Source organism: Sarcophilus harrisii, chromosome 4 (assembly GCF_902635505.1).
Source record: "Sarcophilus harrisii chromosome 4, mSarHar1.11, whole genome shotgun sequence".
NCBI classification, from domain to species: domain Eukaryota; kingdom Metazoa; phylum Chordata; class Mammalia; order Dasyuromorphia; family Dasyuridae; genus Sarcophilus; species Sarcophilus harrisii.
In genome coordinates, this window is record NC_045429.1 from 22874471 (window position 1) to 22902361 (window position 27891).

The 27891-nt window shown below is 49.9% G+C and overlaps 1 protein-coding gene across 1 annotated transcript; it reads left to right on the forward strand.

Moving 5' to 3' along the window:
- The first annotated feature begins 297 nt into the window (after positions 1–297).
- Positions 298–22866, forward strand: LOC116423566 (zinc finger protein GLIS1-like). The gene is made up of 5 exons (XM_031968547.1): positions 298–451; positions 3030–3173; positions 3316–3402; positions 13875–14073; positions 21420–22866. Exons 1-5 carry the CDS (start codon positions 298–300, stop codon positions 22633–22635), a joined length of 1800 nt encoding a protein of 599 aa, XP_031824407.1. The 3' UTR covers positions 22636–22866.
- Positions 22867–27891: the final 5025 nt, after the last annotated feature.

A 27891-nucleotide genomic window follows, 5' to 3' on the forward strand; every position in this document is an offset into this window, starting at 1 on the left:
TCCATGTTCTCGGGTCCCTCCGGTTCTGATGTTCTCTTGCCTGCCCCTTGACATTCTGGGTTCTAAGCCCCCTCCCCTCCCTGAGCTTCTGGGTCCCATTCTACCACCCCGTGGTCTTCTCCAGAGCAGGAGACCTTTGCTTTCAGAGCGCCACACGGTTCTCAGCCCCCTCTCTGAGCAGGGCCCCCGGCCTCCCACCCCGTCCCCTCTGGTGTTTATGTCCCCGGTCGGGGCCTTTCTGGCCTGGCTCTCAGCAGCTGCTGCGGGGGGAGAGGAGGGCACCTGGGGGTCCTCGGGATGCGAGTGTTTACGGCCCCGGCAGAGATGAAAGGCGGCCCATCGATCTTGTTGACCGCTCCCAAACACGGCATGTGCCGGGGCCTCTGGCACGGCCCCTCGCCCGGCCGGCTCCGACAGCTCCGTGTTCTGCAGCGAGCCCAGAGGGACCCAGGCTGGCATCTGGGAGGCCGGGCGCCGGGCCTAATTACTGTCAGGCAGCGCGCCCGGCGGAGCTGGAACCCATCAGCCAATCAGCCGGCCCCCAAATATTTATTGATCGCCTGCCCCAGCCCGGACGCAGCCCTTGGTTCTCCCCCACCCTCGAGCGCATGAAGGGCTTTCACACATGTTCTGGGGGCTGGGAAATCTCTCCACTTCTGGTGTCCCAGACCCCTAGATACCTTGCCACATGCTCCTGGACCCCACCCTCCACTCCCCATCTGAAAAGCTTCCCCCCGGTGGGCCCTGATTTCCCAGCATCCCCTGCTTAGAGCTCGGTTCTGTCGGCCTCATCCCGTGCCCTGCAGCTTACTTGAGGAGGCACCGGGGGCTCAGCGGGCCTAGGGTGGGAAGCCTGCGTTCAGATACTTCCTGTACATCGTGGGGAGAGTGCAGCCTTCCGTTCAGGGAAGTGGGAGAAGGGGGAGCCAGGGAGGCCTCCATGGGAGCCGGCATCAGGGCAGAGCCTAAGGGGGGCGCGTAGTTGTTCTTCCTGACCCCGGGGGTGGCTCCGGGAACTTCTAAAATCCCAGCTCAAATCGTGGAGTCATGGATTTGGGCTAAGAGAAAGGGTCATTGATTCCCTCTATGGGGGAGGAAACTGAGGCCCACCGACCCAGGGCCTTAGAACTAGTAAGTTCCAGTGACGGGATTTCGGGTCCTCCTGGCTCCGGGCCCAGCCTCCAGCCCCTTCCCCTCCTTTACCCATCCAGCCCAAGGCTCTTAGGTTCCAGGCTAGACTCAGCTGGAATTGTCAAAGTGAATGAGGGGCCGTGAAGGTTCTGGACCCTCCTCCTCGGGAGTCTTGGAGCAGACATGGGGCCCCTTGTGGGCAGGGTCCTTCTCAGCTGCTGTTGGATGGGCTGCCCGGGGCCCTTCCTGTCAGAGTTTGTGGCCCTGCACTAAGGCTGGGCTCAGGCCTCCCCAGAGGGGCTTCCAACCCTCTGGAGCTTGAGCATGGGCTGTCCAGGAAGGAAGGGGCCCTCCCTGGCTCAGGGTCCTCAGTCACCAGCATTTACTAAGCACCTACTGTGTGCCAGGCCGAGGGCCCAAGCTCCGGGCCCTGGCCACATGACTGGTCGTTCTGGAGAGGACCTGACGGGAACAGCGGCCCCCACGCTCTCTGTGCCCAAGGCCCCTCTTCCTTCGGGGGCTTCCCCAGGGATTGCCTAGCTAGCTGGGGGGGGGGGCTATCGATTACACTGGCCAGGCTCCTGTCGGGCAGCAGGGAACAGGAACGGAGCCTCTCTCTGGGCCTTTTAGGCTTGGTTTTTAAAGTTACTTCCTTTTATCCAGATGGAGTAATGGTGTTACCTAAATTTTCCTAAAACATTGGTTTTCCTAAATGTCTCTCCCCAGTGCAGGCCTTTTCCAGCTCTTCTGGGGACGGGGAAAGCCTTTGTGCCGAAAAGGTGGTTCAGTGGAAAGAACACAGACCTGGAGTCGGCAAACTGAGCTCCCGGGGGGCCCTGAGGCCCCCCCGCTCTGGGGCTCAGCCTCCTTTTGGGAAAAGGCAGGGACTGGACCAAGTCTGACGGCTTCCTGGGGCACCGGGCAATCTCCAAAGGGCGTTTTTCTTGCTTTTATGACAAGTCGGCGACTAGAGTCATGAGGAAGAATTTTCCTTACCTGGAGTTCCCAGTGCCAGTGAGCTCCCAGCCCAGGCCCCACCTCGTTTGTGGGGTGGGTGTATGAGTGTGAGTGTGAGTGTGTGTGTGTGTGTGTGTGTGTGTGTGTGTGTGTGTATTTACTTTAGAACATATCCCTTCTTCCTTTGCTCAGGGAAGTAGGAAAAAACCAGGCTCCTTAACCAGAAGAGCGAACCGTTGTTAAAAAAAAAAGGACCATAATGTTTCAAATAAATTATTACCTTTCATAATCCTCTATATTTTACTTTATGTTTTAAGAGCATAATTCTGAGGGCCTCCACAGACTTCTTACAGGGGCCAGAGGGACCCAGGGATGGAGAAATTCTAGGGACTCTGTTTCCTAACAGAGAATAAAGCAGAAAAGGAGCCCAGCACGTCCATTAAGTCTGACTGTGTATTCTGTGTTCCCGACCCCTAGGCCTCCACTCTGACAAAAGAGAGGATTTGGGTTCAAGTCCCACTTTCTACACTTACTTTGTGTGATCTTGGGCAAGTCGAGTTCCTCCAAGTCCAGCACTCTGTCCACTGCTTTTCCATCAGATGAAAGAATGAATAAAAACAGTTATTGACCTACTGTGTGCCAGGTGTGGAGTTAGGTCAAAGGGTTCAAATTTAAACTTCTTCTTCTCCTCCTCCTCCTCCTCCTCCTCCTCCTCCTCCTCCTCCTCCTCCTCTTCCTCCTCCTTCTCCTCTTTCTTCTTCTTTCTTACTTCTTTCTTCTTTCTTTCTTTTTCCTTCTTCTTTCTTCCCTCCTCCTCCTTCATCATCATCACCATGACTAGTGTAAATTAAATAGTCCTTTCAGATTCCCAAAGCACTTTGCCTTTGCTATCTTGTTTGAAACTGTGAACAAGATAATTAATTAGGCTTTGGGGGTCCCAGAAAACCCAACCAAGAACAGTGAGTGGAGATTAGAGAGAGGTCAGCGTCTATTCCGTATCTGGGAGAGCTGCCGGCTAGAGCTGGCCCGTGTGGAACGAGCTGCCTTGAAAGGTAGTAACTCCACCTCCCTGGAGGTGTCGGAGGGTCAGTGACCATCCATCGAGGCTGTTGGAAGGGTTCCTGCTTTGGGCAGAAGCTTGAATAAAATGGCCAAAGTCTCTTCAAAGTCCAGACTTTTGTGTCGGGGACTCACAGAGGGCTCTCTCTGCCTTTTGGGAACTTACAGTTCATTGGGAGAACTTTAGGCGGACGGACGGAAACTCCAAGGCGGCCGTGGCGCCGACTGAGTGCCGGGTGCTGGGCCAGGCCGTCGGTGCTGGGTATCGTCATCTGATGGGATGGGGGAGGAGGCTGGGAGTCTTGGATGTTTCAGGGAGGAGGGGCCCTGAGATCGTCTGGTTCGGTGCTCCCAAAGGAGTCAGCTGAGTCCTCTTCCCGCTGCTCGCGCCTTCCTTCTGGGACCACATCCCACCCACCCCATATGTGTTCTATATCCGTAGTCATGGCGTGTTGTTCATTTCCCCATCATAGACCATCTTGAGGGCAGGGAATAGGTTGGGGTTTTGTCAGAAGCAGAGGCTCCTGGGGACTGATGACTCTCCTGGTGATGGCTCCTTGTGCAGAAGGCACTTGTCTCACCAGTCCCCATAAGGGTGGCCAGGTGGGAGTAATTATCCCATTTCCCAGATGAGGAAAGTTGAGGCTGCTCAGGGCCAGGGACAAGGCATCCACTCCATCCCCTACTCTCAGTCCAGGCACTGAATTGGGCTTCACCTGGTGCAGGACCCGGGCTTGCAGCTCCCCTGGGCTTTCTCTTGTCCCTCGGGCCTGGTGTCAGTGGCTCGGGGCCCAGGACTGTTCATTTTCTCGTCCCTGGGAAGGTGTGAGCCCTTTGGCTCAGTGTGGCCAGGACACTGTTTCTGTAACTGCCCGTGGAGGAAAGGCGCTGTCTGGGGTGCAGGGTCAAGAGAACAGGGCTGAGGGAGGAGCCAAGCTGGGCCTGGCTCCGGGCCCCAGGTGTCCCAGCCCCCTTCATCATCCCAGCTCACCCCCTCCCTCCTGGCCCGGCCTCTCAGGACTCCCGGAACAGGCTGCGAGAATGGGCCTTTAGAAGGGCCGTGGCAGAGGCTCCCTCCGAGTCTGCTCCATTGTGGCCTTCGTTGTCTCTCGGAGGAGTCAGCCGTGGGCCTCGGAGCCTTGGGGCTAGAGGCCGTGCCTGGAATCAAACAGCAAAGCTAAGGAAGTTTAAACGCGAGCAGGCAGTTCTCCGGGGGGTGGGGGGGGGCAGCAGGTCTCACCACGGGCCCTGTGCTCTGGACCGGACAGCGAGGTCTCTCCCAGCCATCGTTGTTAGGGTGCTGCCGGGTGCAAGGATCTCCCGGCTCTGTTGTCTGCATCAGTCCCTGGGAGTCTTCCCGGGCTTTTCGAGACCGTCCTGCTGGTCATTTCTCACGGGGCCGCCATCACAGTCACGTGTCACAGTCCATCTAACCAAGTGATGAGGATCCCCTCCGCTCTGGCATCCTCAGCCACCATAGAAAGCTGACGGACGGACTGACGGACAGACCAAGATACATGGGCATCCTTCCCCTTTGGGATACAGACCTTGTCCTGTTGTTCTGAAGAGGGACGAGAACTTGGACCAGGGGCTGAAAGTGGGGACGGGGGTGGGGCCGAAGATGGGGCTCTCACACTAGGGCAGGATCTGGGAAGAGCCTGGGGAGTCACTGGCTGGAACCCGAGTTCCAGAGAGCTTGATCTGCAGACTTGCCTGAGGCTGAGAGAAGGGAGCGTGTACAGGCCTGCGGGGATCCACTGTGACGGACGGGGCTTCTACCAGGCCACGGTTCCAGGCAGTTCCCACAGACTCAGGATGCAAAGTGCCGTCGGCACCCAGAGAGAACTGAGGGGACTGAATGTGGATCCAAGCGCGGGAGTGTCACTTTGTTGTTGTTTGCTGCTTTTTTTTTCTTTCTATTGCTTATTTTTTACCTTCTTATCTAGTTTTTCTTGTCCAACGTGTAACGAGTATGGGAATATGTTTAGAAGAATTGCACATGTATGACCTATATCGGATTACTTTTGCTACCTTGGGGATGAAGGAGAGGGGAAGAGAGGGAGAAAAATTTAGACAAAAGATTTTACAGAGATGAATGTTGAAAATTATCTTTGCATTTTGCAAAATAGATAGTGAAAATAAAAAGCTTTAATAAAAAAGAAAACTATCTTTGCATGTATTTGGAAAAAATAAAGTACTATTAAAATGATTTTTTAAAAACAGAGTAGTTGGGAGGCAGCTAGGTGGTGCAGTGGTTACAGCTGCTGAAGTCAGGAGGACCCGAGTTCAAGTCTGATCTCACTTAACACTTCCTAGCTGTGTGACCCCGGGCAAGTCACTTAACTCCAATTGCCTCAGCAAAACAACAACCACTACAACAAAAACCAGAATAGTTAGTTGGCCTAAATCACTTCATCACTTGTGGAGTAGTATCCCAGTTTTTCCACATTACCGCTAGCATTTGTCATGTCCTGTTTCCGTTATGATAGTAAATGACAGGAGTGAGGTGATATCTCAGTGTCTTTTTTATTTGTATTTCTCTAATCAATAGTAACTTAGAGCATTTTTAATGTGACTAGGAATAACTTTGATTCCTTCGTCTGAAAACTGTCTAATCATATCCATTGACCATTTATCAGTTGGACATGGCCCTCATTTTTAATAAAGTTGGCTCAGTGCCCTACACATTTGAGAAATGAGACCTTTATCAGAGAAACTTGCTCTAAATTTTCCCCGTTTCCTGTTTTTCTTCTAGCTTTGGTTTTGTTTATGCAAAAGCTTTTAAATTTCACATAATCAAAATTATCTATTTTCTATCTCATAATCCTCTCTGTCTCTTGTTTGGTCATAATCTCTTCCTTCATCTAGAGATCTGATAAGAACATTTTCCCCATACTGCCCCAATTTACTTCCATCACCTTTTGTATCTTTATCCATTTAGACACAATATCTTGATGCTGTTCTATGCCTTGTTTCTGCTAAACTGCTTTCCAGTGTTCCCATTTTGTCAAATGGTGAGTTCTTTCCCCAGGAGTTTGGGTCTCGGGGCTTATCAATCATTGGATTACTGTGGTCGTTTACTATTGTGTTTTGTGTACAGAATCTAGTCCACTAATCCACCATTCTTTTTCCTAGCCATCATGTAGTTTTAACGATTTCCTCTTTATAATATAGTCTGAAATCTGGAACTGTTAAACTGCCTTTCCCACTCTTTTCTTGCACTTATTTTTTTCAATGCTCTTGACCTTTTGTTCTTCCAGATGAATTTTGTTACTATTTTTCATAACTCTATAAAATAACTCTTTGGTAGTTTGGTATGGTATTGAATAAGTAAATTAACTTATGTACCATTGTTATTTTTATTACATTGGCTCAACAATTAATATTTCTCCAGTTGTTTATTTAGATGCAACCTTTTTTGCGTGGGGAAAGTGTTTTGTAATTGTTCATCTAATTGCTGGGTTTGTCTTGGCAGGTAGACTCCCAAATTTTTCATATTGTCTGGATTTATTTTAAATGGAATTTCTCTTTTTCATCTCTCCCTCCTAGGTTTTGTTGGTAGGGTATAGAAATGCTGATGATTTTCGTGGGCTTACTTTATGCACTACATAAAGTAGTTAATTGCTGAAGTTGTTAATTATTTCATGTAGTTTTTGAGCTGCGTCTTTATGGTTCTCTAAATATACCTTCATATCATCTGCAAAGAGTAATTGGGTTTTTTAAGCCTCATTGTCTATTTTTATTGCTTCACTTTCATAGTTTATTTCCATAGCTAACATGTCTAGTATTTATTTCCCTAAGGCAATTGGGGTTAAGCCACTTCCCCAGGGTCACACAGCTAGAAGGTGTTAAGTGTCTGAGGTCAGATTTGAACTCAAATCCTCCTAACTTCAGAACTGGTACTCTATACACTGTACCACCTAGCTGCCCCCATATCTAGTATTTTTTTTTTTAAAGTGGTGATAGACATTCTTGCTTCACTTCTGATATTATTGGGAAAGCTCCATTACAGATAATGCTTACTTTTGGTTTTAGATAGATACAACTTATAATTTTAAGAAAAGTTCTATTTATTCTTAGACTTTATGTTTTTTTTTTAACTTAGTAGAAATGAGTATTATATTTTCTCAAAGCCTTCTCTGCATTTATTGATATATTCATGTGAGTTTTTTGTTATTTTGTTATTAATATGGTCCATTTTGTTGATAGTTTTTCTGAAATTGCACCAGCTCAGCGTTCCTGATAGAAATCTCACTTAGTCACAGTGTATGATCTTTATGATTTATTGCTATAATCTGCTTGCTAATATTGTGTTTAAAATTTTTGTACAGATATTCATTAAGGAAATTGATAGTTTTCTTTCTCCGTTTTTATTCTTCCTGGTGGTTTAAGTATCAAAACCTTTTTGTTTCACAGAAGGGATTTGGTAGGAATCCCTTACATATTTTTCAAATAGTTTATATAGTATTGGGATTAGTTAGTCCTTAAATGTTTGGTAAAATTCATTTGTAAGTCCATCTAGTCCTAGGAATTTTTTCTTAGGGAACTCGTTTATAGTTTGTTCATTTAAAAAAAAAACAAGGATACTTAATAATTCTCTTTTCTGCTAATCTGGGAAATTTATATTCATGCTAATATTCATCCAGTTCAGTTAGATTGTTAGTTTTATTAGTATGTAATTGAGCAAAATAACTCCTAATGAGTGCTAATTTCACTTTCACTGGTGGTACATACACCTGTTATATTTTTGATACTAGTAATTTGGTTTTCTTTTTTCTAAAAAATAAATTAACCTATAGTTTATCTATTTTATTGATTTTTAATAAAATCTATTTTTCATTTTATTTTTAGTTCAACTTTTTAAAAATTATTAATCTCTCCTTTGATTTTCAGGTTTTCTATTTTGATGCTTAATTGGGAATTTTTTATTTGTTCTTTTTATAGTTCTTTTTAGTTGTGTGCCCAATTCATTGATCTATTCTTTCTGTTTTATTGAGGCACGTATTTAGAGATATCAATTTTCCCTAAAGTACTGCTTTGCTGCAACTCATAAATTTTGGTGTCTTATTGTTGTCATTCTCTTGAATGAAATTATTGGTGGTTTTTTAGGATTTGTTCTTTGATCCTCTCATTCTTTAAGATTAGATTATTTGGTTTCCAACTTTTAATCTATGTTTCCATGGCCCTTTATTAAATATAATTTTTGTTACATTATGATCTAGAAAGGGTACATTTAATATTTCTACTTTTTTGAATTTGGTTGTGAGATTTTTATACCCTACTAGATGATCAGTTTTTGTGAAGGTGTCATGTACAGCTTTCTATTCTCATCATTTTTCTCCAGATATTTATCATATTATCTTATCTCCTTCACTTACTACTTCCACATTGGGTAAAAGACTTCTATTACCAGTGAGTGTACACACACACACACACACACACACACACACACACACATACATTTCCCTCTTCGAACAGATTTAGATGTGGTTAAGATCCAAGTATTTTCCTTCTTTCCATTTTCCCCTCCAAAATAAAATTTCTTCCTTGAACACCTTTTTTATGTGAGATTATTCCCCCCTTCCTCTCTTTCCCCCTTCTCTCAGGTCACCCCTTTCTCACCTATCCAGATTTTTTGCATAAACTTATTCCCACACCCTGTTTTTATGTAGAATCCTTCTAACTGCAATAATAATGATAAAGTTCTTATAAGTGTTATCTGAATCACTTTCCTATATAGAAAGGCAAAGTTTACTTTTATTGAGTTCTTTATGATTTCTCTTTAAAGTTTGCCTTTTTATGCATCTCTTGAGTCTTGTATTTGAAAGACAAATTTCTTAATTACCCCTGGTTTTTTTTATCAAGAATCTTGAATGTCTTATATTTCATTAAATATCCATTTTTTATCTTGAAGAACTATCCTCACCCTTGCCAAATAGATTATTCTTGGTTGTAATTCCATTTCTTTTGCTTTCCAGAATATTCCAAGCCCTCTTCTCCTTTAATATAGTGACTGCTAAATTTTGTGTGATCCTGAGTATGGCTCTGTGATATTTCAGTGATTTCTGACTGCTTGAAGCGTTTCCCCTTTGACTTGGGGAGCTTTGGAATTTGTTTATAATATTCCTTTTCATTTTCATTTTAAGATCTCTTTCAGCAAGTGATTGATTGATGGAACTTCATTTTCTATTTTTGATTTTAGAATATCAAGACAGTAGTCTTTGATAATTTTTAATCACATCTTTGAGTTTTTCAAATATTTCTTAAATTATCTTTCTCCCCAATCTTTTTTCTAGACCAGTTGTTTTTTCAGTGAGAAATTTCACACTTGCTTCTTTATTTTTTTCATGTTTTGACTTTGATTTTTTGTTTCTTGATGTCTTACCTAATCATTAGCTTTCTTTTTTTTCTGTTTCCTTTTTTTTTTTATTTAATAGCCTTTTATTTACAGGATATATGCATGGGTAACTTTACAGCATTAACAATTGCCAAACCTCTTGTTCCAATTTTTCACCTCTTACCCCCCCACCCCCTCCCCCAGATGGCAGGATGACCAGTAGATGTTAAGTACATTAAAATATAAATTAGATAAACAATAAGTATACATGACCAAAACGTTATTTTGCTGTACAAAAAGAATCAGACTGAAATATTGTACAATTAGCTTGTGAAGGAAATCAAAAATGCATGTGGGCATAAATATAGGGATTGGGAATTCAATGTAATGGTTTTTAGTCATCTCCCAGAGTTCTTTCTCTGGGCGTAGCTGGTTCAGTTCATTACTGCTCCATTGGAAATGATTTGGTTGATCTCGTTGCTGAGCATGGCCACGTCCCTCAGAATTGATCATAATACAGCATCATTGTTGAGGTATATAATGATCTCCTGGATCTGTTCATTTCACTCAGCATCAGTTCCTGCAAGTCTCTCCAGGCCTCCCTGAACTCATCCTGCTGCTCATTTCTTACAGAACAATAATATTCTATAACATTCATATACCACAATTTACTCAGCCATTCTCCAGTTGATGGGCATACATTCATTTTCCAGTTTTTAGCCACTACAAAAAGGGCCGCCACAAACATTTTTGTACATGTGGGTCCCTTTCTCTTCTTTAAGATTTCTTTGGGATATAAGTCCAGTAGAAATACTGCTAGGTCAAAGGGTAAGGTGTTATTTTCTAAAGTAGTTTTTCTTTTCCCAGACTGTTGTCTTTTCAAATTTTTTTCTTTTGCTTTAATTTCTTTATATATTTTTTTCTTTACCACTTTTAATTTTTAATATGTATATATATTTGCTGAGACAATTGGGGTTAAGTGACTTGCCCAGGGTCACACAGCTAGGAAGTATTAAGTGTGTGAGGCTAGATTTGAACTCAGGTCCTCCTGACTTTAGGGCTGGTGCTCCATCCAGTGTGCCACCTAGCTGCCCCTATAAATAATTTTTTCACTCTTCCAGGAATTATCATTGAACTTGTGTCCAGTCCCCCTTTTCCTTTGAGGCTTTGTTTGTGGCTGTTTGACTTCCTTGTCTTTCTGTATTTGCGCCTTGTTCCTCTCTGTCACCACAGTAGATTTTTTGGTCCTTTTGTTATTACTGCTGTTTGCCTGCCCTAGATCCTGATTTGAGGTAATGCCGGACTGTTCCCAGCTTGAGGCAGGACCAGGCCTTCTTGCCCTGCTTCCAGGGTGCTATGGTCTGAGGAGACTTGGGGTCACTCCCGGGCTTTGTCTGGGAAGGGTCCCTGATCCCTTGGGGTCACAATCCATGTCGCTCCCTGGGGCTTTTCCTTCCTTAGGACTCCCAAGATTTCCACTCTTAATTAAAAGTGCTCCTCCCTGCCTTTGAACAGACCCAGAAATGGCGAGCAGCATCTGTTTTTTTTTTTTCCCTCAGCATCAGTTACTACCATTAAAGGACTTCCGTTCTGTTGGAGGAGAATACTTGTGCATATATAGGTGTCTATATGTTGTTTTTGTTTGGATAAATATGTGAATTTTTCCATGGAAAATATGGATAAATAAATAGATAAAGGATAATTTGGTGAAGGAGCCTGGGTGGGGGGGATCAGAAAACGCTTCTCATAGAAAGTGGCCTTGAGCAGTCATGAAAGAAATAAGGGGTCCCCTTGAGGAGGGGGGAGGCGTGTGCTCCAGGAGTGGGGGGCAGCCTTGTGCAGACCCAGAGACGGATTTGGGGGCTGCCCCTCAGAAATAAGACTTAGCAAAGGAGAAGTCCGGCAGGGAGGAGCGGAGGCAAGACGGAGTTAGTACCATGCCAGGAGAGAGGGAGGAGCACCAGGGAGGTCATGGGGATGAAGATGCAGAGCAGATGGGAAGAGGCCGAGCAGCTTCAGAGGGGACATCCAGGGGAGGGTCGACACTGGGAGCCAGAACACAAAGGGTGGAAGTCTGAAGAGCAGACGTCACTGCATCCCTGGGGGATGACACACAGGGCTGTGTCCGGACCCCAGGGGATGCCGGAAGGCGCTCTGTCTCTGAACCCCAGATGATGCTGCAGGCCCGGAGGAGACATGGGCCCAGAGCCGAAGGAGACGGGGTCTGCTGACTCAGCCCTCGGGTATCTGAAAGCTTATACTCTGACTCACCTTTGGGTCACCCCCTTCAAGTCTCAGATCTCCGTCATCGTTGTCTGCTGTTCAGAGGCAGAACCTTTTGTCTACCCTCCCCTGGGGTTGGGGGCACATCCCCGCATCCCCCATCCTTTCCCACCCAGGATCTCAGCCCCGGGCTCTGACCTCCGCTCCTGGTGGGAACTCCGCCCCCCTTGCTCCGGGACATTCTCCAGCATCCACGGGTTCCTCCTGGGATCATGCCCAGCCCATCGGGCCTCTTCTTTGGCCAAACAAACCCAGGCATTATAGCGTGAGTTAAATCATCAGAGGGAATCAGTCAGCTTTTAATCAATCAAGAAACACTTATTATGCTCCTATTATATGCCAGGCAGGGCATGAAGAACTGGGGATACAAATACAGGGCAAAGGAAAGCTCCTGACCTCAAGCTGAAAGGCAGAGTAAAGAATATGGTATTATCTGGGCTAATTATTGAATAATCCTCTTGTTCCTGAATCCTGGAACCTGGATTTATCCTGTAAAACTGAGCTTTTTAAATCCCCTTAGAAAAAGCGGGCTGATATTGCTTTTTTTCTCACTCTATAAAGTAATTTTTTGGCAGTTTGATTGGAACGACACCAAAGAAATAATTTATAAAAAAAGAAAAGAGAAAGGAAGAGTGGAGGGGGCACTTTGATCGTGGAATGTTTGTCTGAAGCTGAATCAAGCCCCCAGGCTCCTTGCATGAGGCTGGTTGTGTTAGAGGAGGCTGTGGGGGGAGGGGACTGTAGGGGGAGGGACTGTGAGGGGGGAGAGGGACGGGGGCAGGGGGGTGGGGAGGTTAGTCAGCTCCCTTCTCTACCTTTGCTTGAACTTGGAGGACTAAGGAGTCCCCAAAGCTCCTCTCCTTTGGCCCCATCTAGAAAAGTGGGCTAAAGCTAGGAAGACGGGCTTTATTATCGGTAGGAGTAAAGTAAAGTCCGAGACTTGGGTCCAAGCAGTCAGGGTCAGCAGCCAATGCGGAGGTGGGGGAGCAGCGACAGGGCCGCTGTCTGTGCCAGATTTCGGTGACTGAGCCCGGGCTTGTGACAAACAGGTCAGGTGGGGGTGGGGCCCGGGCCTGGATCCAGGGAGACCCGGGTTCGAAGCCAGCCTCAGACACTTGCCAGTTGTATGACTCTTCCTTAGCAGCCGCGGGTCTGCACCTCTCCCAGGGGCTGGGGGTCAGCCCGAGCTCTCTGCCCACAGCCCTGCCCCCACTGCCCCTCACGACCTCATGGTTCTCTAGAGTGCCTGCAGCGAGCAAGAGGAAGGGCTCCGGCTGCCAACCGGCTCTGCCCTCCTCCCCCTTCGGGCTGTCCCTTGCTGAGGCTCAGTTGAAATCTGGGAATAATCCTGGGAGATGCCATTGTTAGGGCTTTCCTCACCTCAGAAGAAGGCTGGGGGGGGCTGCCAACGACCCAGCCATCGTGCTTGGTTCTCCAGTACCCGGGGCCTGTGGGGCTTTGGGGAGGGGGCTTCCCTGATGAAAAGCCTGGGCTTCCAGGTGCAGGCATCCTGACCACCTCCGTCCATCCCCTCCCAGCCTGCCCTGGGGGGGCCGTCCTCACTTTCTCCTGCCTTTGGGATGGAGCCAGTGGCACATTCTGGCTTCCCACCACCGTGGTCAAGGAAGGAGCAGGTGTTTGCTATGTGGAGGGGGCTGAGAACGGGGGATGTCAGAGCTGGGAAGGAGCTTAGGAAAAAAGAATAAAAAAGACTTTAAAGCAGAATGTCAGAGCTCACAGATATTGGGGATAGATGGAACATAGAATTTCAAAATTCGGGGAAGGGACCTTGGAGAATCAAATGTTACAGGCTGGCAGAGCAGTAAGGCTCCTTGGAGCACAGACTGCTGGGACATAAGCCCTAGACTGGGCTCAGGCCCGGGACATGGCAACGTTGCCTCTCTCCCGCTCATTTCTGGAGGATTTTGAATTTCCCAGTGACTTTTCCGCTCTATCATTTCCTCCTCTGCTGTCACAGAGCCTGGTGGTCCGGCAGAGGCCCCTCAGAGCCCCCTCCGTCACCCGCTTTTTAGTGCCCGCTCCCCCGTCCTGCTCCCAAGGGCCCTGGGCCCACTCACATTCTCTCTCCCCTTGTCTCCTCCGCTAGTGAACGGCGGCTATGGCCACTTCCACCTGGGCCCAGAGAAGAAGAGCCTGCTGGGCATAGAGGTGGCGGACGGTGCAGTCCCCGTGTGCCGCCAGAGCCTGTTCATTCATGCCACCAGCCCGGGCTTCCGGGACCACCCAATGCCTTGTGAACGACGCCTCCACGCCGGCCAGGCCAACCTGGCTCACGCAGACAGCAGGTACGGCCCCCTGGGCACGGGTTGGGGGCAGCAGGGGGAGCCCCGAAAATGGGGAGGGGGCCGGGGAGGGGGTGTTCAGAGGCTGCCGCTGCCTTCCAGTGCACAGGGTAAAAGGCTGGAAGAGCCTGGCCCAAGGGTTAAGGTAGTGAGTCCATGGTCCTCACGTTTTAAGAATCCCTCCTCACGTCCCCTTTGCCCTTCTTTGCTCCATCTCTGCTTAAACTTCTCTCATTGCCGCCTGCCCTGGGTTTGAGTGCTGACAGAGACGCCAGGACTCGTCCCTGGACGTTGTTGGGTCAGCCTTCAGCTGAGGAGGAGGAGGGGGTGGGGAGGAGGAGGACAAGAAGGAGGAGGAGGAGGACGACGACGACAACAGCCGTGCAGCCGTGAGGGCCCTTGGGAGATTCCGAGCCAGTCCGGCTCCGTGCTTCCCTCTGGGTCATTCAGCAGCGTGAGAGGAGACTAGAAGGAGCAGAGGGCAGGGGTTAGCTGGACATGGGATGAGTGAGGCACAATCGGCCATCAGAGGGACTTGAGGCCTTGGGAGGAGAGAGCAGAGTGAAGGGGGCAGGGGCTTGGGACGATGGGGGGGGGGGGTCTTGCTCTAGTGGCCGTGAGGCCAGAAGGGGCAGGGATCCCAGTGGAGATGAAGAGGAGTTTTCAGAATAAAGGCCTGGAAGAGTTGGAAAGGTACGAGATCATGGTTAGAGAAAGGCGCCTCAAAGCTGTGAGCTCCCTATCCGTGCCTGTGTCCAGGAAGGCTGAATAATAATCCCATCCTGAGACGTTCCTGGGGGCCTCTCGCCCGGTTAGTGGTGACACCCTCAGAGGCCGTTTTGGCTCAGAGATTCCCGATTCTGGGACCCTGGACAGAGTTGTATTTTCTTCTGTGTGTCTGGGGGTTAAAGGGTGTGTTGTTTCCCCCATAGTTCCTGTGTTTTGGACCCAGCGCTCCTCAGCCATTTGTTTCCAGACCTTGAATCACTTGATTCAACCTTCTCCCTGACCCAGGAGCATCATTGATTGGAGGTCTGAGGGTCCTCCCAGGAGCTGGAAGTCAGGTGTGGGGGGGGGGGAGGAGAAGGAGGCACTCCCCTCGGGCCCAGGGTCTTGGACAAATAGCTTACTCCTCGCCCAGCCTTGGAGCCCGAGCCCCTCCCTTGCAGAGAGCAGAGGATGGCCCAGGGGGCTTCGGGTACTGCACAGAGGAGTTGACATTTGACCTTTAAAGTTTAGCAAATAAAGCGTGAGGGGGTTAGATTTACCCTTTGGGAAAAACATCAGATTTTTAGGGTCACCTCTTTGTTAGGAGACAAAACAGGCCGTGGGGGGGGGTACCAGGGAGGATACCCCAGCTGGGGAGAAATGTCTGTTGGGCCACAAGAGGCTCCCACATCCGGTCCAGAAGATGCTGTTACAAGCTCTGAGACGGAATCAGCAGCAGCCTTTGGACTGTACCCTGCCTGAGGCTTCAGGCGCTACCCACCGGTTACCACACAGGGCCGGAGCCAGAACTCAGACCCAACACCAGTATCCTGCTGGGAACCCTGGACCCTCCCCTCTGGGTTGGTTGACCGCCGGGAGGCTGCCTCAGAATTGGCAGGGGCTGCTGCCCCATGGGTGAACCAGCCTGCCCCGCACTGTGAAGAAGGATCCTATGGGAGAGAATCTCGGAAACTGGATCCTTCTCCCCTCTTACCCCTTTATCCCCTCTTACAGCACCTGCTGGAAAGGAGATCGGGGGAGAGGCGGCTCTCTGAGGAAATGGGCTTTCTCTGGGGGGACGCACCTTCCCTTCTTTTTGGTTCAGATTTCATTCCGAGGGGACCCCCCGGCACCACCCCCACTGCCAGGGCAGATAACCAGCAGACTTAAGAGGGCTAAGGGAGCATCGATAGGAGATGCTCCAGAAATGATCAGCTTTTCAGTCAGTGACTTGGGCAAGCTCTCGGCAGGCAGCGGCACCCGACTGTAAGGTGGCCCATAATTGGGGGTGGGGGCCGACGCCCCGGCTAATGCAGGAATTCAAGCAGATCTCAGAAAAGGCTGATGGGAATGAGGGGAAATTGAGCCGAGGTTAATTCTCAGTTTTACTCTTGAGATGTAAGAAAATGAGATTTGTGTGTACGAGGCGGGAGAGCTGGAGGTAAGCCCTTTCTTACAGGCAGAAGATCCGGGCGTTCGAGGGGCTTGAAGCTCGCCCAGAACGGACCGGCCGGGGAATGTGGGCCGAGGTGGTGTTGGGGGGGGCGCTATCTAGAGGAAGCAGGTCGAGCCTCCCAGATGTCTTGGGCTTAATCAGAACACATCAGGGGGTGAATTTAGCTTCCCCCCACCCCGGGAGCAAGGATATTGGTCAGCCATGAAGGCAGGGAACATGCTGAAAGGATGGAGAAGGATGAACATGCAGAGGAGACTCGGGGGGACAGGGAGAGCAGGGGCAGAGCTCAGTCTCATGGTCCAGGAGGACGTGGAAGGCGAGAGAATGCCCATGTTAAGGAGAACGCGGAACTTGGGGAGTGTTGGGCTGCAACCTGGGAGTCAATTACTACTTATTAAGCCCCTTTTTCCAGGTATGATGCCAGATGTAGAGAGAAGGGAAAAAGTCCCGGCCTTCAGGAGCTTGTCAGGGAAGGCGGTCACCACTGAAGAGGGATATAAGATAAATGAGGCAGTTTGGGGGAGGAAGGGCAATGCTAGCTGAGGGAATCAGGAAAGGCTTCCTGGAGGAGGAGGTGTCTGGTAGAGCAGAGTTTTGAGAGAAATGAAGGATTCTTTGAGACGATCAGGAGTAGTAACAGATGGAAGATGGAATATTGTGGGTGAAAAACGGCCAAGAGGCCGTGTCAGGGGATTGTGGGCTGTGTCAGGGGAATGTGCCATTCCCTCATTCGGCCGAGTAGGAAGCTTAAGACCCTGGAGGGTCTTGGACTGTTGTGATGAAAGGTAGCGAGCGTAGTGAGCTGGAGGTGTCTTCTCAGGTCATTTCTGTGCATCTACGACTTGCCGCTGAGTTAGCCAACGGTAAGACAAAATGGGAGGATTAGTACGCACAAGAAGGCAGTTTGTATTTTCTCTTGCTCAGTACTGTGTTGTCATTCACATTCAGGAGTTTGGGAAATATTTCTCTTATTTCCTGCCTTATAGAATTCATTCTTTAAAATTTGTGACATTTTTCCTGCCTTATAAATTTTTTTTGAAAATCTGTGATATTTTTCCTGCCTTATAGGATTCATTCTTCAAAAATTTGTAATATTTTCCCTGTCTTATAATTTTTCAAAAATCTGTGATATTTTCCCTGCCTTATAGGATTCATTTTTTAAAATTTGTAATATTTTCCCTGTCTTACACAATTCATTCTTCGAAAATTTGTAATATTTTTCCTGCCTTATAATTTTTCAAAAATCTGTGATTTTCTCCTGCCTTATAGAATTCATTTTTTAAAAATTTGTGATTTTTTGCTGCCTGATAGATTTTTTTTGGAAAATTTGTGATATTTTCCCTGTCTTATAGAATTGATTCTTTAAAAATTTATGATATTTTTCCTCTTATAATTTTTTAAAAATCTGTGATGTTTTCCCTACCTTATAGAATTCATTTTTTAAAAATTTGTGATATTTTTTCTGCCTTTTAGAATTCTTCTTTATAAAACTGGTAATAGTTTTCTGGAATTTCTTAGATTCCCAAGCTCTGTCTGCACAAATTTGAGCCTTTGCTTTGTCTCCTTTACAATTGTACTTGTAACATTGTTGCTTTTTGTTACTCTTCTGTTTTTTTGTCTTTGAAATTCTTTTTTTCTCTTTCTTCTTACTTCTATTTCTTTAAAGAGATCCTCTATCACATATTCAATGTTTTTCCTGCTCTGCTTTTTGTTTTAAATCCTAAGCTTGAATGTCTCATCTAAATTCATTCCCAAGTTCTTCTCTATAAGAGTTTTTGTTCTCTTTTCAATCATTCCGGAGTTTCTATTTCTCTGTGGTCTTATCAGCTAATATTGACTCATTTTCACTCCTTTTATAATCTTTGTTCAGCATGTTTTGGTTTCCCTTTAATATTTTGCTCATTTTTCCTTCTGTTTTCCTTCTGTTCCTTTCTGTTTCCTTCTGTCCTTCCTCTCTGTTAGTTATCTGCTCATGTGTTGGCTTTGGATTCAGACAGTCTTGCTTGATCTTTCAGATTTTCCCCATTGGTCTTTCGCCATTGGGTCCCGTTTGGGTCCCTACTTATAGCTCTGAGAATCCTCTTTGTACTTCAGTGCCCCCCCATCCCATGGTGCTCTTTCCTTTCCCCTCCACCCCATAATCTCGAGAGTTTGCTATATTATGTTATCGAGAATAAGAGTCATTTAAGGAAGGGAGTTGAATGACAGCTTTTAAGTAGCAACTAATTCGTTTCTTTAGAAGTTTGGGGATTGAAAGAAAAAGAAAAAAGAAAGAAGAAGAAAAAACATAAAAAAGGAAAAAGAAAAAGAAAAAAGAGAAAAGAAAAGAAGAAAAAAAGTTTGGGGATCGAAGAGAACTGCAGAAATCTCTCTTGCTGCACATGTGAGCTGAATATTACATTGTAGTAGAATGCTATAGGGACATATTGTTTATATATATATATATTTATATATAAAATGTAAATATAAACATATATATATATATATATATATATTTGTGCACATGTGATCTACTTGATAAGAATCTCTTTTTCCCAAATAAAATAAGAGTAAATCTGTTTTCTTGAAGGAGAGAAAAACTCGATTTTTTCCAGCTCCTACCTGGTGGTCATCTGATTTCTCTCAGCTTTCCCACCAGTTTATCATGAGGCTTTGGAAAATCTCTTCCCTTCAACAGCGATCAGTCTCTTCTTGTATGAAATGAGTACGTGGGTCTCATCGCTGAGGTTCCATCCAGACTGAATCTTATAAAATTCGATTTGCCCGGTCGCTAGAGAGATGACTTCCCACGGAGGGGAAACTGGAGGGTACAAATCCTGACAGGAATTACTAATAGTAATGGTGACTGATGGCTCTGTGACATTTGGGGGTGTCCAGATCTCTTCTTTATAGCCCCCTGGGAGGTTGGAGGTTTCCAGCAGCCTGTTCCATATGAAACTCACAACCTGGGCAGAGATCCCAGTGGGATGTTTCTGGATCTTGATCCCGGTGTTCTGTAAGACCCAGACTTGCCATGTGTGAGAAACTGCTTCATTCTTGGATAATCCAGCTCTGGTCCTGGAGTCAGAGGATGCAGGTGCGAATCCTACCTCTGTCCCTTAGGAGCTGTGGGATCAAACCTCTGGGAAATAGGAGGACCGGCTGAAGATGGCCCCTGAGGACCTCAGGAGCAGCCGGAATCTCCTCGGTTTCCCATGAGGGTCCCTAACCTTTCTAGGCCAAAATGGGCAGGAGCCTTCCTGGGTCCTTTAGGCCTAGAGCCTCCCTGTTTATCTCAGTGACATCACAACACAATTCTCTAAAGAAAACCTCATTTCTGGGCCGGCGTGAAGCCGGGGAGGTTTCAGGAGCTGGTGGCTGCTGCGGGGAAGGGAGAGCCGGCTTCGTAGGCCCTGAGTTGGAGTCATTTCTCAGAAGCGAGTTGCGTGACTTTGAGCAGGTCACCTCACCTCAGTCTCCTTCAAGTTACATAGTGTAACTTGAAGGCTTTTGGGAACAGAGGAGACTAAAGTTCCCTGTAACCGTTACAGGTGTGAGTATTGGCGATCATTGTTGTTACTGAAGAATAGGCCGCTTGGGTCAGAGATGATGGGGCAGCCCCGTGAAGCTTGGAAGCGGGTCAGGTTGCTCAGGGCTACAGCTCACAGCCTCAAAGGGCTGAGGTTTGGTTTGGTTTTTTGTTTAAAAGGCAGGACCAGGAGACAGAGGATGTCAGGAGCACTGTTAGCAAAGGTCAGAGATAGGAGGGGATAATAACTCGCCAATCTGTCCCAATGTAGAGGAATAGTGCAGAAGGAGCTTGGTCCACTTCTGGAGGCCTCGAATGCCGGGTGGAAGAGTTCAGCCTTGGCCCTGTTGGTCATGGGCAGCTGAGGAAGATGTCAGAGCCAAGGCCTGGGTCACAAAACACCCAGACTGCCCTCGAGAAGCTAACAGTCTGATGGGAGGGGCAGCGTGCTCATAGCTATGGAAGAGCCAGACGGAGCCTTCCTGGGGCTGATGGAGCGGACTGGAGCGTCGGCCCCGGGCAGAGGGGCCTCAGGGAGGAGTGCCTCGGGGAGGAGTGCCTTGGGGAGGAGTGCCTTGGGGAGGAGTGCCTCGGGGAGGAGTCCGGGACAGTAGTTCAGGCAAAAGGCAGAGGGGCAGCCCTCTGCTGCACGTGGAGGAGGGCGGGTGCCTTGGGTGACAGCTTACAAAATTAACAGCTTTCTAATTTAAAAAGCTGTCAAGAAGATTGCAGTTTTTAAAATGGCTGAGTCAGGGAAAAATCGAAGAAGAATTTAAAATGAGAAACAGATTTCCTGGTATCCAAGGCTGCTCACAGAGTTGTCTGTGGCCGGCTCCCTCAGGACGTTCCCCGAGGGAACCTGATTCCCCCAGAGCCCTCTGGGTTGGGGGCGGCCGGAGCCAAGGACACAGAGAGGCTCTGGGTGAGGAGAGATGCCGATTAAAAAAACACGACCTGCTTTCTGGGTTTGTAACCCAAAGCCGGGGGGGCCTTGTGCTCACAATGGCCGTGGGGTCGGGTTCATCTTCTTGCCATCTTCTCCTCCCTCCCAGCCCATCCCTCCTCTTTCTCTACGCTCGGCTCTCCCATTATCTCCCGGTGTCTCTTTCTCTCACCCATTTATCCTCTCCCCACCCACCCATTCTCCGCCACCCACTCCTCACCGTCCCACTTCTCTCCTCCTTCTTCTCTTTGGCCTCCCCTGGATCTGTCCCCTCAGTCTGACTTTAGCTCTTTGTGACTCCCCCCTCCCCCCACATCCTTTTTGGATCTGGAAACTGAGGCTGACTCAGTCCCACAGGGACCAGAGCCAGGGTTGGGACAGAAGCCAATGGAAGGTGAGCTCTTTCAGGGCGACAGTCAGCAGCAATCATGTGTTCAGTACAAACCAGGGCCAGACTCTCTCTCAGTCTCTGTCTCTGTCTCTGTCTCTGTCTCTGTCTCTGTGTCTATCCAAGTCTCTCTCTCTCTGTCTCTCTCTGTTTCTCTCTGTCTCTCTCTCTGTCTCTCTCTCTTTCATTTCTCTTTCTCTCTCTCAATTCTCTCTCTCTGACTCTGTTTCTCCCTTTGTGTTGCTTCCTCTTTCCTTCTTCCTTTAACTCTGTAAGCCCCTCCTGCCCTGGCTCAGGGCCTGTGGCCTGTCCCGGCCCTGTCTGAGTGACCCTTCCCTGTGTTCAGGTGTCCCCGGTTCCCGGAGCCGTCGTTCCTGAACGGAGGCCACCCGCCGCAGCAGATCAAGCAGGAGTACGTGAGTGACTACAAGGCCGGCTCGGACTTCTCTGCCGCGAGGAGGTTTGCGGAGCCCTGCCCTCCTGGGCTGCATGCTGACCTTGACCTCATGAGCGGCGGCCCCTTCACGGCCCCCTCCCCATCCTACCTGATGAGCGGCGAGCACCCCGCTCTGGGCCCGGCCTCCCTGGGAAGCGGGGGGCCTCCTGCACCTCCGCCTGCGCCGGCCCGCTTCCCGGCGGGCGCCATGAAGAGGTGCTGCTTCTCCATCCTGCCTCCGGCCTCCACTTCCTCAGCCTCCTCATCCTCGTCCTTGTCCATGGAGGGCCTCGACATCACCACCATCATCCGCACCCCTCAGGCCTCCTTGGTCACCTGTGTCAGCGGCCTCCGGCCCGGTCCCATGGGCGTGCCCTCCAACCTCCCGCCGCAGCACGGCACGCTGAAGCCCCCCCGGCCCCCAGCCGGCCACCCCTGTGGCCTGCCCTCCCCGCCGGCCTGCCTGGTCCCGCTGCCCGCCGAGCGGGAGCGCGGGGACCGCGAGCTGCTGCCGGTGCAGCCCCTGCGGCACCTGGAGGGCGAGAGTGCCAGCCTCCGGCTCTCCATGAGCGGGGCTGTCCCCCAGCAGGAGGTCTCCCCCAGGGGCCCCGGCCACAAGGTGGGCTTCCTAAAGCAGGAGCCGGCCGACGACTATCCCTCCAACACCGAGCTGTACCCACCTGCGCCACCGCCTCCTCAGCACCAGGGCCTGCCCCCTCCCTACCACCTGCACCAGCAGCCGGGCCAGGGCTTGGGTCCCCCCCTCGGCCTCCCCGGCTCCCCCAAGGCCCCGCCGCCCAGCGACGGAGAGGAGCCGGAGCCGGGCGCCGGGCGGCAGGTGTGTCGCTGGATCGACTGCGACGCGGCCTATGGGCAGCAAGAGGAGCTGGTCCGCCACATCGAGAAGACCCACATCGACCAGCGCAAGGGCGAGGACTTCACCTGCTTCTGGGCGGGCTGCGTGCGGCGCTACAAGCCCTTCAACGCCCGCTACAAGCTGCTGATCCACATGCGGGTGCACTCCGGGGAGAAGCCCAACAAGTGCATGGTAAGTGCCCCCCCTCCGCCGGCTGATGGGCCAGGTCCTCTCTTCCCAGTCCTCCCAGACCAGGGTCCTCTCTTCTGAGATTCAGAGAGGGGATCCCCAAGTTTCTCCAGGCTGTCTTAGTCCTGAAGCCCCAGGTCAGGCCTTCCCTTCTTCCACCGAGGTCTCGGCTCAGGAGAGCCCCTCGAAGAGACAGAGCGTCCCCCTCAACAGTGAGATCCATGCCCCCCACTTCTGTAATGCCGTGACGTTCCCAGAGCATCTTCCCAGTCTTTATGGGAGGGTCTATGTTGGGTTTGGGGCCGTCCCCCTCAGAGCGCCCACAACAGTCCTGAGGGATAAGGAGCTCTTGCACTGAGGCTGAAAAAGGGATGCTGGGGGTTCTCTGGGTGAGCTCTGCGCCCGCTGCGCTCTCCCCCACAGCCTCCTCCGCACCCCCTACAACGGGAGCCCTTCCAGCTCGGCTTGGAGCGCCTCGGTGATGGGAGCTGCTGTCTCCTGACAGGAGAGGTCCCATCTGCAGGGGTTTTAACCAGGGATGGGGAGAAGACAAACTGCTTTAGGAAGAGCCACCCCTAGGGAGCCAAGCGTGATGGGCCAAGGGCCAGGCTCCCCACGGCAGCCCTCAGGCTGGACCCTCCAGATCCCTGTGCCCACGCAGGGGACTCCCAGCGTTCTCTGTGAGGCTCCTCCAGGAAGGGGTCAGTTGGACCAGTAGCATCCTTGAGGCAGGATGGGCTCAGAGAGCCTGCTCTGGTGCGCTTCAATGCAGAACTGAAAGGGATCTCGGCCCACAGCCATTTTACAGAACAGTGATGTTTAGTAAATCAGAGATGGGAGGACTTGAACCCAGGGCCTTGACACAGAGACGGTGATTCTGCCCCTGTGACAAGTGAAAGGAGAGTGTCGACAAGCCAAGCCAAGCCAAATTGGCTCCATTTGGTCTCTGAGACCTCCGGTTGAGCCGCCCTTTTTCTGTCCATCCCCAGCTCTCTTTAGTTCTCTAAAATGGATTTCCCTTTGAGGTGAGTAGGGCTCCCCTTGCATCTGCTTGGATTTGGTGCAGGGTGGGGGCCCTCCCCCTGACCGCCCCCAACCCCCCTTGCGCCCGGGCCCTCCGGCCTGCCCTCCACCGAGGCGGTCTCCCCTCCTCCAGACCGTTGGCCAGCTTTGTGGGTAAGGGGATTGCCGTCTCTGCCGTGAGCAGCATCCCCGCCCGGAAAAATAAGCTCTCTCCTTCAAGGACAGTTATTAATTTCTCATGACAAGCTTTGATACCGTGGGCTGTGTAGACAAGAGGAATCTGGGAATCCAGGCTCCTCGAGAACAGGAAATAGAAGAGACATTTTGATTGAAAAGCGATCGGTCGAGGCCGAAAGCAGCAGTTAATCCTTTTATTATCTTTCCAACAGCAGTTTCCACAAGCCTTTCATGAGGTAAGGTTCCTCCTCATCCAACTGTAACACTCTCCATCCTCCCAGCTGGTTTACATTTACCCGGCCTGCTCCTGCCACGGCCCGCCCCGGAGAGGGCCCGGTGGGAAGCTCTTCTCTCGTGGGCCAGGGGGTCTCGGACCCAAGCCGGCCCGGCCTGGGGGCTTCCCTCGGTTCTCATGCGCGGCCCCAGACCCACCGGCCGACGGGACTCTCTGGGGGTTTCCTCCCCCTTTTCTCTGGGTCCCACAAGTAGTCGAGAGGAAACTACCTAATCTCTCGGCAATATCCTGTTATGTTTCATACTTAACTCGTGTTATTTTAGCCTTATTAAATTGGAGCTTCATCTGCATTCTGGTCCAGAGGACAGCCAGGCGCAATCCCGGTGCCAGGAGGACGGGCCCGGCTCTGGCAAGATTAGGCCCGTGTCTTTCTGAGGCGGGCTCCCAGACAAGTGGAATTTCGCTCGTCTGAGACGGTAGAAATTAGCCGCCCAACGGGGTTCGGTCGGCAGAGGGGGGGGCTTCTCAGGAAGGAGTCTGAACGACCTCGGCTTCTTTCCCTTCACCCGCCGTGGGCAGTGCGGGACCGTCGATGGCTGGTGGCTGAAGGGTGCATCCCACACAGTCTTAGAGAAGGGATTCGTTGGAGGACGGCGTCTCTCACCGGTTTGTTTTGTGGGGGGCATTGAGGGCTTGGGGTAAGAGTCCTGGCCTTGGAGTCGGGAGCCTTGAGCAGATCCACCCCCATCCCTCCCAAGCCTCGGTTTACTCATTTGTACGGTGGGAATAATGATCCTTGCCAGCTCCCTTCAGAGGGTTGTTGTGGGGAAGGGGCTTTGCCAATCTTAGAGGCCAAGAGCCCTCCTGTAAATGTCCCCCTCCCTTCCCTGCTCCACATAGCCACACTGAGAGCCCAGGAGGAAGTGGGTGTTGCGGCCCGGGAGACCTGGAGCTTCTGATTCATGGCGGGGCCCATCTCCGGGCCCCGCTCTTCTCAAGCTCGGTGAGGGACGGTTGTGCTTTAGTTGGTTCGGCCATCCTTTTGGAGAGCAGTTACCCAGTTAGTGGAAAAAAGCCTTGGAGCGTCAAGATCATGGCACCGGCCCAACCGGGATGCTCACCACCAGTCTGAGTTTGAGCAAGTTAACTTCCTTGGGGAGTCTTTGTTTTTCTAATTGTAAAATGAGGGACCCAGAGGACTTCCGAGGTCCCTCCCTACTCTGATAGACTTTGTATTCTAAGGCCCCCTCCCAGCTCTGATACCCCCTGTTCTAAGTTCCCTCCCAGCTCTGACATCCCCTGTTCTAAGTTCCCTCCCAGCTCTGACATCCCCTGTTCTAAGTTCCCTCCCAGCTCTGACATCCCCTGTTCTAAGTTACCTCCCAGCTCTGACATCCCCTGCTCTCAGACCCTCTTCTAATCCCTGTTCTGGCCCTGAGCTTCCAAGATTCTAGATGAGGACACAAGCTCAGAACAGCACACCCATGTGTTTTTCTAGCAGTTTCCAAAGTGCTTTCCCTTGAGACAGCCAATCTAATTGTTAATATTCCCATTTTACAAATGATGACACTGAGACTCAGGGATGTCATAATCTTATCAGTAAAAAGGTGTTAGAGGACATGCAGCCCCCAATTGAGCAGAATGACTCTAGTCCCTTCTGGCTCTCTAGGTTCCGTGATTTCTTCCTGAGTTATGAGGTTAAGAGATTTGCCCAGACTTATAGCCAGAGTTCATTCACTCATTTGTTCCTTCTTTCATTCATTGAATATTTATGAAGTGTCCAAATCTGAACGAATTTTTAAAAATGTGCTTTTAAAAAGCCCCGAGACTCCAGTCAATAAAACAACATGAAAACGAAATAGCAGTTCTTGCCTGGACCCCCTTCAGCCGACTCAGTTTTTTAACAACCAGGGCTTTTCTTTCTTTTGGGCCGTTTTTCCTCCTGTAGAACTAATTAGTTGCATGAAACCAAATAACTTGGCCGTCCTGAGCTGAGGTTTCTGGTCAAATTAAAAGGCAATAAAATGAAATATTGTTTAAAAACCCTGCCAGCAATATTCTTGTTAAGCTTCCTGATGAAGCCAGCCTTTTTCGTGTTGGTGATTGATAACAGCAGTTTTCATTTGTGCGCCCTTCCCTGCCCTGTATGGATTCATGTGTGTTTAGGACCCTACCAGGGAAGAGGGAAACCCGGGACTCTGTGAAAGCTGAAGTTTTAGCCTGAAAAAGCGAAGCTCCTTCCCCAGGCACAAATCCTTGGACGGGAGGGCCGTCGGGGGCACTGAGTGACCTCGAGGAAGGCACTGATCCTGGTTTCTTCTCCTTTGTCTTGGCTGTGTGATGGACAGCAGGATCCGGGCCCTACCTGTATCATAGGCCCATTGTAACCTAATGAGGCCATTTATGGGAAAATGCTTTGAACCCATGAAAGTCTCTCTACCTCCGATGTCAGGGCAGAGAGCGGCACAACCAGAAGGTTGCTTAGAAAGTAGCAGAGTGAGGGAGGGTCCTTAAAAGCTCAGATGTCACAGATTGGAGGGGACTTAGAACAGCGTGGCAGAGAGCTCTTGGAAAATTTGAAAGTTAAGATTTTCCAAGTCAGGGATGGCTTTTTTGACAGCTTTTGTATGGCGATGGCCCTCGGAGCCTTTTCTCAATACCACCATTCACTTAGAATTCTTTAAATTTGTTTTATTAGAATTGATAAACATTTATTATTTATTAAGCACCCACTCTATATAAGACTCAGTATTCTGGGTCTCAGTTTCTTTTTCTAGCAAATGAGTTGTATCTCAGACATTTCCTATTCCTAAGGCCTGTTTCCCCAGCTCTGACACGGCACTTTACAACACACTGCCTGTGGCCAGTAAATGGTCATTCTCATACATTTCTCCTGGAAAGACCTGAAGAGATCTGAAAGGAGAGACTTGAGAGAGTGGGGTCTTTGCCGGCATCCCCCTTTTCTTTTTTCTCGCTGGGCAGTCAGGTGGGGGCTCACTGCCCGCTCGCTCGCTCTCTGCTCGGGAGCAGCCTGGGACCCCCTTGCTCCTGGGGACCAGGGCGTCCCTTTCCGAGCGGTGCAGAGGGGTTCTGGGCCCCTCCGGCCTCTCCTGGTGTCCTCGGGCCGGGGCCCTCAATCTTGAGGCAGCCTTTCAGCCCTGGCCGCCCCGCTGCCCTTTGTTCCGTCACACAGGCCGTAAATCTTCCCCCTCTGCCTGCTAAAAGCGCCTACGAGCCTGCAAGCGATTACCGCACTCTCGTGTTGGGATGCTTGTGAGACATTCTTCTTACATGGGTAATGATAAAATGGGAGTCCATCAGCAAGATTTTATAGCCTGGCCCCGCTCCCAATTCCCCAGAGCCCGGATCCGGGCTGGCGGCGGCGGCCTCCAGAGCTCGGGCCTTTAACCCCTCTGACTGCCCACCCCTGGCCTCCCAGGAGGGCGGGGCCGGCCGGACATACATTTTAGACCCTGTGTGACCTTGGCAAGGGAGAAAGGAGGAAGAACACGCATCAATGCAGCGCTCACGTTGTCTGGGCACTGCGCTAGTGCCTTCTAAAAATGCAGCAGGTCCCTCGTTTTTCCTAGTGACTTGCCCAGGGTCTCACTGCTAGGAGGTGTCTGAGACCAAGTTTGGATTCGGGCCTTCCCGGTTCTGGACACCTCGCCCCTCTGCGAGCCCCGTTATAGGCCAGACATCTGCTTATCTGGGAGGGTGCGAGACCGGAGAGCGACAGTCGCTGCCTCCGCTGAGGTTCCTTTCTCAAGAACATCTGTAAACACGTACATATACCTGTTGGTCTGTCCGTCTTGTTATTTATCTGTCTGTCTGTCTGTGTGTCGGTGTGTCTGTCTTGTTATTTATCTGTGTGTCGGTCTTGTTATTTATCTGTCTGTGTA